Genomic DNA, 13867 nt, shown 5'->3' with positions numbered 1-13867 from the left:
CAGCCAGATCACCAGGCTAGAGGCATCCCCTGCCCTGCCTGCTACCAAGAAACTAGAATTTCAATACAGTTTGAATCTTGATAGTCCATCCACTTATTCATTCATTCATTCATTCATTCATTCATTCATTCATTCATTATTTATTTGTTGGCTATGGCTAAATTTAGGAGATTTTTTTAAGATATCTTATATTTCATGAAACATGCATCTTCATCACTATGGTGTCTCAATGCTGACCATTTACCTTCCCTGTCAATTAAGGTCAATAAAATTACCCATATGCTTTAGTGTTTAAGTCTCTCCTATGTGCCAAATCCTGGTATAGAAAAATGAATGAGGGGGCCTCTCTGGTGGGCAAGGGGTTAAGTCTCAGCACTATGAAGCTATTACCAGCCACTACAGCATGAGTTCTATCCCCAGGCCAGGAGCTAACATCTCCTGACTCGCCTGCTGCTCCCCTGAGCAGTGTATTTCAGTAGATCCATCTCTTCTGCTCTCCACTTAGTCTCTGGTGAATCCTCTCCTCAAACTGCACCTCTGGCCTGTACCCCAGTTCCTATATGCATAAATAAATAAATATTAAAAAAAAAACAGAAAAGAAAAATGAATGAAACAGTGCCTTGTCCACAAGGAGCTCACCATCCTGAAGTCCAAACCAGAAGGCTTAGAAAGGGGCACAGGAGAGGTGCTTGGCGCAGAAGAGAAGACTGTCTCCTAAGAATCAAGTTTCTCCCTTTGGAAGTACTGGAGAAGTCCTCAGCACGATAGTAACACTGACAGCTGAGCAAAAAGGGCTCAGTCACAAGATCTCAAAGACAGCCCCAGACCTTAAACATTAGCCCAAACCACACTCTGTTGAGAGTGCATGGAAGAGGTTGCAGCTCAAAGCGCGGCCTGTCTTTGCAACCACTCGTGAGTTGACCAGCAGTTTTGAGGACTCAGTCTCCATCTCCTGCCATTTCTTTTTTACTTGCTACCCACGTCTGTTCTCTATTCTCTAGAAAGTAAACAAGGAAGAGGAAAAAGAGTCAACCAATGGAAAGCTACATTTGTTCTTTGAGATTTTTTCCATTATTAATAGTTGTATGTCCTACCTTCTACTTGGAAGGCATGACTAATTGTCTCTACCTGCCATGGAATCCTTTATTGCACACTCTCACCGCTTAGAATAATCATACTACAATTTTAAGTGTCCATCTAGCTCTCCTAATACACCCAGTTCCCCATATTGATTTAGGATATATACTCAAGAAAATGACATAAACACCCACTTTTAGCTCTTCAAAAGTAGAAGCACAGAGAATAACCAAGGAGAAATCCCCATCATTGTTTAGTTAATTCAATTCTACTGTGAAGAGGAAAAAGAGCAATACTTTAAAATTGTTTTGTGCATCTGTGTACATGCATATGCATGGGGTGTGAGTCATGTGGGTTATAAAGATTAAGGGGGACAATTTATCCCTTTGGAAAATCAGATTCCTTTGGCAAACCGGAGTCCAAGTGCTTAATAGGACATTTTGAATTAGGGAGTCTAATCTGATACTTAGACACATTGTGAGCCTTGGTTGCAAATATCTTCAGCAATGAGATGCTGAAGAAAGCCAGTATTATCCTAGTTACAACTTGTTGACTGAGCTAACAACCTAAAATGAACCTAAGACCCGAGATTTAGGGAGTTTAAAATGGGCAGGAGTGACCTTTTCTCCCGCCCAGGCTGTTCCATCTGCAAAATTCCTAATATTGTATAAAGACCCAGCTTAAATGTCACTTCCCTTTGAAACCTTGCCTCCCACTCTCAGACAAAATTACTTGTCCCACACTCATCTTTGCTCCCAAAGCACTTTGCACAAAACTCTATTACAGCTATTATGCACTTATCACACTAAATTGCAATTTATCTGTTTATGTGGCTGTCCATTTCCACCAGAATATGCACCCTCAAGGGTAAAGATCAGGTCTTATTCATCTTTGTATTCTCAGTGCTCAGCACTGTGCTGACACAACAGCCACTTAAAAACATGGTTTAGATTTGTATTATTAAAAAAATGCATGCTCATGTTAAAAATTCAAAACAGCATAGAGTAGTATATAAAAAAGGCTAAAAGGGCCTTTCCTCAATCCCAGGACATCAGTCCTATTTCCCAAAGGAAATTGCTCATAGGAGGTTCTTAAAAATGCCTAAATGCTACCTGTTCCCTTTGATCCCACACCCAGCCACCCAACACATAACTCTCAAGTAGTTTCATGCAGACTGGCAGCCACCACTGACAAGGTGCTCTGGTTGGGTGCAAAGACCCCAGAGCCAAAGACCAGAGAACACTGTCCCGTACAGCAGGAGGGAACAGGCCAGGAAGCTGCTCTACTCTGCAACTTGAAGCTTTGGTAGACGTTCTCTCCACTTGCAGACACTTCTCTTTTGTTTTCATAGTTTCCCCTCTTTCTGTGACTCACTCAATGTCTCCAGGTCTCTGCCTTTGTCTATCTGCCTTTTTCTATGTATTTTTTTCTCTCTCATTTTCTTTTTCATGTCTATTTTTCTTAAGATTTATTTATTTATGCATACACAACTGGGATACAGGCCAGAGGTGCAGGGGTGGTGGAGAATACACCAGAGACAGATTGGGGAGCAGAACAGGCAGACTGGTGAAGTACACTGCTGAGGGGTGACCTCCCTGGCCAGGGATGGAACTCGTGGTGATATAGCTGTGGCTGCTAGCTTCATAGTGCTGCTCTTTAGCCCACTGCACCACCAGGGAGGACCAGATTCCTCATTTCTAAACTCATCTCTGAAGTATCTTGTTCTCTATCCCTCTCACTACCTTTCATGTTATCATTTCTCTCTCTATCTCTCCCACCACCCCCATCTCTCTGTTTCCATTGCCTCTCTGTCTCTTTCTCTCAGTTTCTTTTATTCTCTTCTGCTTTGAGGATCTGCTTCCACTCAGCTCTCATAATGCACAAACATCCTTACTGTGAACTCACAAAATGACCTAATATTTCACATTCAAAAGTGGGAACTTAAACGAACCTCAGTACGAAAGTTGCTGTGAACGTGTAGCGATACCCAGGGATGCTTGCAGCCATCACATATGTGTGCAATAGAGCTGGAAACCATTCCAGACAGGGCCTGAGCCTTAAATCACGAGGTTGTTCTTTTTTTGGGACTTTGGGATACCAGATGCTGGAGGTGTATTGAGGTTGGTGAAATGAGTCCACATTTCTCTGAGTCTCTCATCCACCAAAGGGATGATGAAGACAAGGCCTGGTAGCCCCTGCTGCCATACCCGGAAGAGAAACACTGAGTGATCCTGCAGCTTTGCCAGCACCACAGGCCCTGACAGCGCTCTCCACAGCTCCACAGCACTGGCTGCAGGCGAATCTGACAACTTGAATGTGGGCGCTTTGTGTAGTGCTGTTGCCTGGAATTCAGTTCTAATGAGGCCAAGTTCACAAACACACTTCGCTCTTTCTTGTTTTGTTCATTTTTCAAATAACTTTTAAAAATAACCCAAGCAATGCATGTTTCCCGAGAAAGAACAACAACAGCCAAACTATGCACAAAAACAGCCCTTACAATGCCACATCTATCATAACCATAGGCAAACATTTTGACTTACACCCTTCTTGGATTTTTTAATGAAAATAAAATTTTATAGTATGTATTTTTTTTTTAAATATTGAGTCCCAACTGTGTCCATGTATATTTCTAGGGGTGTAGCATCTACATGGGGAACTATATAGATAAAAATCAAAACAACCCTGACTTTAAGGGCATATGTTTATACTATTATTTAATCTGCTTTTCCCTCTCTAATATTTTGTGGAAAGTTTCCCGACTATAAATATATTTATATTTATACTTACATGATCAATCTTTTGATGGCTGACTATTCTATGACACTCCTGGGCAATGGGTTGTTTGTTTTATATGAAAGTCAGTTTTCCCCACTAATATAGCAAATAAAATAGGAATGATCCAATTAGCTGAATGGGTTACACAGAACTCCTAAAAACCTTAATTTTTTCTGTAATGAGAGTGGTATAACTCTTCTGTTATGTTAATGAGGTAAGTTTTGGACTCCACTTAATAGAGACTGGTTGACTGGTCGCCTAGAGAATCAACCAAGACATCAGGCCACTGGACTTTTCAGTCTTACCCCTGAACTTCTAAGGGTGGCAGAAGGGATGGAGACTGAGAAGATTGTCAATGGGTGGTGATTTAATCAGTCATGTGTTCGTAACAATGGCTCTGTAAAATAACTAAAAAGATAAGGTTCCAGAACATCTGGACTAATGGTCCCCTGGAAAGCTGGAACTAATGGCACATGGAGAGGACATGAAAGCTTTGTACTCTTTCCCTACCTGGCACTACGCGTCTCTTCCATCTGGCTGTTCCTAAGCTGTATCTTATTACAATAAACCAGTAAGATAGTGAGTAACATTTCTCCAAATTTTGTGAGTTGCTCTATCAAATCAAGCAACACCAAGGAAGGTTCACTAGATCCTCCAATCTAGAAGCATCTGTGACAAGTTGGGCCTGTGAGTAGTAGTCTTCCCAGGCTGAGACCTCAGCCTACAGAGCCTGCACGATCTCTGGGAAAACAGTGTCAGGATAGTCACACTGTAGGACACATAGCGCTTGCAGACACACTGGAAATTGTGTCCAAAATACTATCACAAGTTTATGTGAAAACAGGTAAAAGATGTTAAAGCAGGTAAAAGATGTAGGACAGGGATGCCAAGGAAAGGCAGATATAGCCCTGGTCTAATTATAAGAAAATACAACATGAATGAAAGAACATAAATCCAGAAACTGAAGGAAGAGCATGAGCAACATTTTACCAATCTCTTTTACTAAGATTTATTAATTCTTACATTAACACTAACAAAATAATGATGATAATAAAAACTAAGACTTATGGGTAACAGGTTCCAAACGTTGCCTACTGTATGACAGATGCCACTTTAAGCATTCTTATAACTGTTGTCTCCTTCAAATATCAAGAAACAATATAAAAAGTATAGTAGTGTTGTTTCCATTTTACAGATGAGGAAAGCTTCAAATGAGAATTCAAATTGATCATGAAACATTTCACCTTATTTAAAATAATGTGCTCTTCAGACACTTAGACACTTTGTCCATTGTCATTTGGACAGCCAGGATAGATAAAAATCTATATATATTCCAGTGGTAGAAATGTGACCATCTGTCAAAAATGTGTGTGAGTGCATGATGTATATAATTTCCCTTTGCCTGAGGATCTCCATGCTGCTTCATGTAATCATCTCTCATCCAACAGACCCTTCCAGCAAATCATCACCATTGGGTCAACTTTGAGAAGCTGGTCAAATCTGTGGGTTCCACTTCTCCATGGAGAAATACTAAGCATGGTGACATAAGACTGTGCACACAGGGAAGAGGTGCAAGGACCCCCAGTTTTACTACTCACAGTATTTAGAGAAATAACTATCAAACTATACTACTCCAAACAATCTCCTAGGGAATTTGTAACATATAAAGACTCTTAGCTCCATGGACTGATGCAAAAGCAGATGTCACAAGGACAAACTCAGTGTTCTACACGGAGGGAAAGACCATGGCTTCCCAGCTAAGAATTCCTGTCAATTCAGCAAAATGTACGTCATGGTAAATAGGGCCACAGATGGGCTTCAGCCAAGCCAAAGCAGTCCTTTGTCCCCTTTCATGATTTTGATCAAGAGTATGTGGTGGGAACTGCTGAGACAAGGGGAATACTTCTACTTTTAGCGCATCGCCCCCAGCCTTGGAGCAGAAGGCTGTATGTCCATGCCTTCATGCCTCAACAGACCCTGCTCCTCCAATGAGAAAAGATGACTAGCAGAATCAATCCACTGGCCTCCAAAGCACAGAATGATCAGTTGGTTCTCTGATAGCATGATTCTTGCTAGCACTTTCTTGTAAAAGCCTACAAACTGTCCATGCTGTCACTCTAGAGTCTTTATCCAGTAGGGAGAAACCAAGCAGCACACACAGGCTCCCAGGATTACAAGACAACAGAAATTAACAACCACAGGTTCTTCATTCACAGGATGGACAGATGGAGGTGAGGACTGTCAGGAGCAGTTTTCTACCAAGTAAAGTGCACCAGGTCAGTCACCTGGAATCCGGGCAACATGACAGGCAGAATCCTGAGATGGGTCACACACATGCCAGCAGTCCCTCCACCACCCCTCTTATTGACAAGTGGCCTTCTTTCTAAAGAACCCAGAAATAAACCCATACAAAGGGGCTGCAGTGTCAAATAAAAACGGTGATGGTAGCAGAAAGGGAAAAATCAAATTCCATTGTTATGACCTCCTTGCTTAGGACCTTGAGCAAGTTCTCAAGTCTTGACATCTGTGGCTTTAGAATAAGGATGACATCTACCTTCCATAGGTTCACCTTCGGTCTCACTACTGTTGCTGCCAAACGTTCACATTCCCGATTCCCTTGATAGCTACCTCCATTAATAATATATTAAACTAGATTACCCCTGCATGAGATGCCATGCTATGATTGGCCCTGTCCCAAGTAATCTCATTTCTGGAGTCTTGCAATGGTGGGGCACATAATGGTGGATAGATTATTACAGGAGTCTTTACTTGCAAAAAGTCCCACCATCGCTCTTTGTAAAGGTTTAAACAATGCCAAGAGCATGGTACTGATGACTTCATTTGCTCTGAATCCTAGGATATAATGTAGGTAGCTGAGTCTAGACTTCAGGAGTTATACCTCCAGCATCGACACCTCTTCCACAAAAATTCAGTGGGTGTAGGCACACAGGCTTTGGGTGGGTAGCAGCACATGCTATCTCACACCTGTGCAAAGCCTGCACTTGGTCAAACCAGCCAACCCACTCCAGCGAGCAAAACATCTTTGACCTTTTCTTTCACTAACTGACCTGCTTAATAGCAATGCCTTGGTTTCCCTATATGAGAAATGCAGATGGCACCTATCTTTCCTATAGAGGACATTGGTAGTAACAAAACTAGGGTGAAGGTAGCTGAATTCCAATCAGTGAGAACAGAGCATTTTGCAAAGGAAAATGGGGTGAGGACAATTGAAAGAGCATTCAGGAGTGTTGGCAATATCTTATACGTGTCTAAAATTTCATGTGGGACTTACTAGTGGGCATCTGTGTCCTTTTTTCTTTCCTCCTACATTTAGGTCACGCTTGGTTCTTTCCTTAGGAACTGTGCACAGTAAGACTCCTCCTTTATTCTTGCCAGCCACTGGAGTATCCCACGCATCCTCCCTGAGCAAAGTGGCCATCACCCTTCCACAGAGCCTCGCTCCACCTCACAAGGATCAGTCTCCTCTGTAGCCCTCTGTGGCCAGGGCAGGGATACTGTTGGCTAGTTTCCCATATGAAACACAGAAGCATTCTCCGCACTTTCTAGCCAGAGATAGAGAATGGTAATTGAGACACATGCAAAGAGAGGGCAAATATTTACAAATATTTTACATGTGTTTGGTGACTCAACAGAAGCTGGCAGAGAATGGTATTGATTGTTTACCCTCCAGGCAGCCTGGCCAGTGATATTGCTGACCAAGAACTTCAACAGAAGAAAGCCCTTTTGTGAAAGCTGTGTGGAACATGTCAAGGTATAAATGAAACAGTGATGACTCCAGCTAAGATTTAATGTGCAAATAAAGGCAGACAAGCCTTTAAGTGACTGTACAAGTTCCTATTACTTTTTGGTTTCGGAAGAGACCCAAACATACTAGAAGAAGGATGTATATTTTTTGGCTTAAATCTTATTTGTAAAAGAGTTCTCGGGTTAAAACTTCAGCTAAGCATAGATGACATTCGACAAGGGTTCGTTCCCGAATGCACAGAGTCACTTTTGCTTTGCTTTTCCCCACATTCACTCACAGCAGCCATTCAGCTGCAAATATCTTTGTAATAATCTCCATCTCATAACAGTTTCTCTACATGTCTACTACTGTCCTGCCCTGAAGATGCCCCATCCAAAATATGGCCACCCCTCCATGGCCCCCAGAAGCATCTTTGCCCTGGAGGGACCATTATCTTCTGCTATCTCTTCAGAGGATGGTTTGCATAAAAGAAACAAAGTCCTCTGAAGGCAGATATTACGTCTTTTCACCTTTGCTCCACAGACACCTCCAGCTATAATCAGTATCTGTTAGGTGTCAATAAATGCTTGTAGAATTTAAAGTGAATGGGATGACTTGTGTAATATTCTTAGCATGGTACTGCCTTGTCAGTCTGTGACTTTCTGGGGTTCCTCTTTAAAAGGATGTAGATATGGTGTTTAGAGCCAACACTCATGTCATTTGACTCTAAAAAAGTCCATTCAATATATTGGAAGGTTTACTTTCCAACTTCACATTGAGCTTGTTTTTTTGATCCAAAGATGGCAATTCCTTAACATAAAGACATGCTACGGGCCCTCCCTGGTGGTGCAGCAGGTTAAAGCGCAGCACTGAAAAACTAAAGCCACTTCCACATGAGTTCGATCCCGCCTGCCACCAAGTTCTTGGTGACCACATGACACGGCAGACCTCTCCTGACCCTCCCGCTGCTCCCCTCAGCAGTGTACTTCATCGATCTGCCTGTTCTGCTCCCCGCTCTGTCTCTGGTGAATCCTCTCACCCTCCACATCTCTGGCCTGTACCCCAGTTCTGTATGAACAAATAAATAAATCTTTAAAAAAAAAAAAAAAAGGCATGCTACAATGAACTTAATAAATGATGTCTAGCTGCAAATCCACATTTAAATGAATAGTCTTCTGGAACTTGCATACGAGTCATGAAAAAAAAAAAAAGGAGGAATCTGAAATTAAAGGTTTGTTCACTTATGGACTCAAGTTTACAGCTTTGTGTCATTTTTGGACCCCCCAACACCACACCATTGCTATCCTTTACTTAAATATAGCAGGTGCACAATACCGACAGATTGAGCAAACTATTAAAATAATCTCACCCTATAAGGGATTCGATGGTGTTTTAGCATTAGTGTCATTTTACAGTGTATGAAATTAAGACCATAAAATTTTAACAAGTTACAATTACAGACCTAATTTTTTGTGTACTATCAGAACTATATTCCAGGATCCTTAGTTCCCAAGACAGAATTATTTCTTCAACTAAAATAAGAAGCAGCACTTACTGAGCACTGATTACATATCATCTACTGGTATACATGTTGTCAAATCTCCAGAAATGGCTCAAGAAGACCTACCACCCCCTTACCATAGCAGAGAAAATCGAAGTCCAAAGAATTTGTGTCTTGTTCAAGATAATATGTTTGTAAGCAATAGCACTAACATTCAAACTCAAACCTATCTGTTTCTAAACCACTGCCTTGCATGTCATACCGCATTAACATCTGTTAATAGCACAGAACACAGAGCAGAGAAAGAATTAGGTAGCTGTGCTAGAGAAAACAAAAATATTTCACAAATTTACTCACAAAAATAAACACCTATGTCAAAATGTATACCAAATCAAGCTGTTCATATTCAACTTCTCTATAAAAATCAAATAAGCAATTAACTTAGAATGGCACCCCATTCCTGAAGAACATGAGATGTGTGTGCTCAGTGAGTCACCAGGTGCAGATTTCATGTCTGAGAATCATGAAGAAGTGGGTGGACAGAGACAACGGAATAACTACTTAACACTAAGGTTGTGATGCGACAGGCACAAGGTAAAGTTCCTGCTTTTCCATAGGGAGGTGATGTTTCCAGCTAAGATTGCGCTTCTCCACGACAATATGAAACCCAACCTAGATAGACTTATTTAAAATACAGATTCCAAAAGACTCGAGTTTTCCAGGCCTATGATATACCATTCTGTGCAGTTTGGGAGTTGGAGATCCTTGAGTTAAGGTCCCTGCTTTGCCACTAAACTTCCGCATCTTCTTGACAAGCCATGCAGACTTCGGGAGTCTCAGTCTCCTCATCTGTGTAATAGCAACAATAAGATCTACTACAACATTTTAGCAAAAAATTGGGACTCAGTTTTTTCACTAAGGTTGGATGGTGAATGTCACGACCCAGAACATCTAAAGGAAATACAGGAAAAAGCAAGCAGATCATCATACATTATGATAAATGCAATATTAAAAATATCATAACGGCAACAGAATGTCAAGTAAAAGCCTCTGTTAAATCTTAAATATCACACTTTCTAGCGACAAAGGGACAAGGTGGTAACTGAAATATTCAAATTGACTCCCGCATACAGATTTGAAAAAGAGATATTAACAGTTGCCACCTACCTGTTACCTAACAAAGATTTTGTAAGGATGAATGAGTGTAGCACTCTGAAATTCCTTGGAAGTAAAGAATAAACCCATGTTCTACCACACATGCATATGTGGGTAAATATATAGTTTAACAAACTAAGGACTGCTATATAAATTTAGATCAGGGCACAGCATGTCTCAGATGAGTAGGGTTGGAACAATATGTTCTTGCTTAAGACACCAAGCTCATGACAAATGATTCATACCCAGCACCTTTCATGCCAAAAGATCCCCCAGGTGTTCCACCAACTCTAGCAACAGTTTCCATCAAGCTAGACTGCAGTAGGGAGGAATCATATCACATCCACGGAGGAGGCACCACACTCGTGTCTACACAACTGTACAAGCCCAGCAGTGGAGGGGGCAGGAAGGAGAAGGGAAGGAGGTGAGAGAACCATCCAGAATCCCTCACAAGTCTGACAGGCAGCCTGTAATTATCATACATTTACACCTTTAATGCAGGTGTTATTGTAATCAGAAGTCCTACTTAGCAAAAGCTTTTAGATGAAGGTGAGACAGGTTCAGAGGATTGCACTGAGTGGCTTGGGCCGTGGAGGGGAAAGCATGTAAATGTGAACACAAGCAGAGGCACGCATCCTGTCTTTGGGTTTAGGGTACTGGGTTTCTCATTCTGGGGGAAGTGAAGAGGTGCGAGCTCCAAACAGGTGTAGGTACTTCATGCTTTCTTATAAGCGTCCTGGCACGAGAGTCTCTCGAATGAATCCAGCAGGCACTGCCCACACTCCAGAGACAAGGAGTTTTAAGCTCAGAGCCAAGATTAAACCACAAATCAGCAGAACTAGAACTCTGGTCACTATCCCGCTTCTTATGTCACCAAGTTGCCCTGAAAAGTTTCTGCTTTTACAGTATTTTAAACTGCGTCTCTCATATGAATCCGTGCCAGTTCTGTTTGGAGGACCTAGGTACAGACTGGTTTTCTTCCTCTATCATCATTACATACATACACCAAAAACACTTAAAAATCATATATAAGGTTTAGAAATGGGGACAGGGGGCAGGTGGCCTTATAGCAACAGAATATGTGACTTGGGGTTTAGAAGCCTCATTAGTTAACATGATTTAGTGCTCAAACCTTGGACATGGAACACCTGGATTATTCCCTACATTATCTCAGACTTCCCTGTAGATCACCAAGTCCTGACCCGAATAAGCCCTACTGAGCTTATAGCTACCATTAAAAAAAAAAAAAAAAAAAAAGGCTGGCAGTGCTTGGCGCCATTTCTTAAATTGAGTTTTAAATTTGCCAAAGATGTACTCTCGTTTTCTTGCTCTTTCCAAGAGATGAACTAAAGTAGAGGTCTTATGGGTGAGTGCTATTTTACAGCCTGAATAACATTAAAAGTCAAAAATATTTTAAGTCCAAAGTCTTATGCCTTGATACAACAAGTTCTAACACATCTTACGTGTTTAAAATCTCCCCTTAAAGTCAGAACCTTTGAGTGACTCACTTATATCAGTGTGTAAGGTCGTTGACTGATATTAAGATTCAAATTCAAATTGGGAGAGTTGGGAGAGGTTAAGTTTGGGGTTATGATACAAAAGCTATAATAAAGACGAGGCATGAGTCCAGCGGTCTGCGGAATTTGAATGAAAAACCAAAAAAAAAAAAAAAAACCCAAAAACGATGGTTTCAAGTATTATTTGATTAAAGCACTCCTGAGAACCACATAAAACCATAGCTTTGGGCATGAAGGCTAAACTGTAGGGAAAATCCTGCTAATTCTCTCAAGACAGACAACCAGTACAAAAGATCATTTATCATAATTTACCTTACTAGTTTGCCATTTTATAACCACATACACAAGAAATCCATAATGACAGACTATTACATTAAAATGTTCACAACTTTCATTAAAAAGCTGACAATAAGAACAAATCTCTAGACTGGTGCTTCCCTGGGAAGGTTTCTAGCAATTACATCACGGAGAAAACACGGAAAGCTACTGAGCTGTATACACTGTGCATACCACAAACAACGGAACACTCTAACCCAGGGAAGATGCAACTTGGATATTTGTTTCATTCTACCCATACCCATCCTTGCTTTTTTTTTTTTTTTTTTTTAACAAAAAAAAAAAAATCTTTTTGTCTACCTAACAGCAAGCTGGGGAAATCACCCCCATCAAAGCTGGTTCTTTACTCTGTCTGTTCATTCAAGTTTCCAGGTGCTGTTGAAACTGGAATAACTAACTCCCATTCCACACATTCAGGTTTTTCCAAAAATCTGAAACATTCCCAGCTATGGCCAAAGCCATGAACTTGCCCCCTCCCCCTCGGTCCAATGTCAGCCTCCTGCACCCCAGAAAGCCCCAACCTCCCTCCGAAAGTGAGGGCTAAGTGGGTATTTGTGCTCTTCACTGGAGGGGTCTGGCAATGGGAGAGAGAGAATAGGGAGTTGTTGTCACTGGGATATATCTCCTCTTCCTGGGACTGGTTACTCCGGAGAACAACCACTCATTCACAGGCTGGAAAGCCCCAGCTCTCTTAACACACTGAGGGGGGCTGTTAGAACACTCGAGAGAGAGTTCCTGTCCTGAAACTTGCATCTACAAGCTTCCCAGAAAAGGAGAATACATTAAGGGCACCTTACTATCAGTGCACCTCTCCTTTCTTGTGGGGAAGAAGGGGTTAGGAGCTCTACATAAAAATAAAATTAAGAGCCCACAAGTAAAGTCGATCTTACTTGAGCTTATCTGTAAGTCTCCCAAGGAAAGCGAAAGACACCAGGGGGAATGACAGCCTGCCTGGATAGTTAACCCCTTCGCCTCTGCATTGCAAAGACTTTAACCCCCCAGTTTGCCTGGTCTTCAGCCTCACACCACACCAAAGCGACCAAAGATGCGTGGAAGTAGGGATTCCCTTGCTCTGTCTGCAGCCCTATTTAAGGTCTGGGGAGGACTCTGGTGGTGTTAGGGGCACTGGTCTCCTGGTCGGTCACATTAACTCCTAAGGGAGGAGTGCTGGGAAGACTTTAGTTTGCGGCATCTTTTCAAATCCAGAAAACCCTTTCTCCACATCCTCGGTCGGATCACATAGCGGACTCTGACCCTGTCCATCTTTCACCCCTTTGCCCTCAGTCCTGTTCTACTCACGCTGCTGTTGTGGCCAGACCAGTGAACCATGGCTTGGTTGTGTGATGAGTCGCCTGTCAGCGCGAACGTGGTGCTGGTCAGTCTCAGCTCCTCCAGCCGGAAGCGAGTGGCTTTGTCCGGGTCCCGTTCCAGAGTCCCAGGCTTCTGCTGCCCTCCGTCCCTCAGCACTCCCCGGGGGCTTCGACTTGCACCCTCGCCCCTCTCCGCGCTCTCCTCATCCGCTCCACTGCGTCTCCTCCGGCCAGAGCGTGCAGAAGCCGCCCCAGCCGCCCCGGTGCCCCGGGCCCGCTCCAGGGACAGCGCTCGGTCTCCGGGGGCCACGGCGAACAGGGGGCGCCCCAGGAAGGGCAGGGGCGTGGCAGGCGGCCGGCCTCGCGGCCCCTGCTGAGCAAAGCCCCCGGGGTTCGGGACCCAGCCCGGGGTCAAGCTGCGGCGCAGGCGGGGGCTACACGAGCCGCCCGC

The 13867-nt window shown here is 42.7% G+C and overlaps 1 protein-coding gene across 1 annotated transcript in view; it reads right to left on the bottom strand.

Moving 5' to 3' along the window:
• SORCS1 (sortilin-related VPS10 domain containing receptor 1) overlaps window positions 1-13858 on the bottom strand; it is a 456202-nt gene extending 442344 nt beyond the window's left edge. The window contains exon 1 of the mRNA XM_004680456.2: window positions 13406-13858. Coding sequence (XP_004680513.1) covers window positions 13406-13435 — 30 coding nt within the window. The 5' untranslated portion in view covers window positions 13436-13858. The remainder of the gene's footprint in view (window positions 1-13405) is intronic.
• Between the last annotated feature and the right edge of the window lie 9 nt (window positions 13859-13867).

Source organism: Condylura cristata, unplaced genomic scaffold, assembly GCF_000260355.1.
Source record: "Condylura cristata isolate star-nosed mole 26May11 unplaced genomic scaffold, ConCri1.0 scaffold00011, whole genome shotgun sequence".
NCBI lineage: Eukaryota > Metazoa > Chordata > Mammalia > Eulipotyphla > Talpidae > Condylura > Condylura cristata.
The sequence above is the reverse complement of the archived record's forward strand: the minus strand, read 5'-3'. Positions and strand labels throughout refer to the sequence as shown.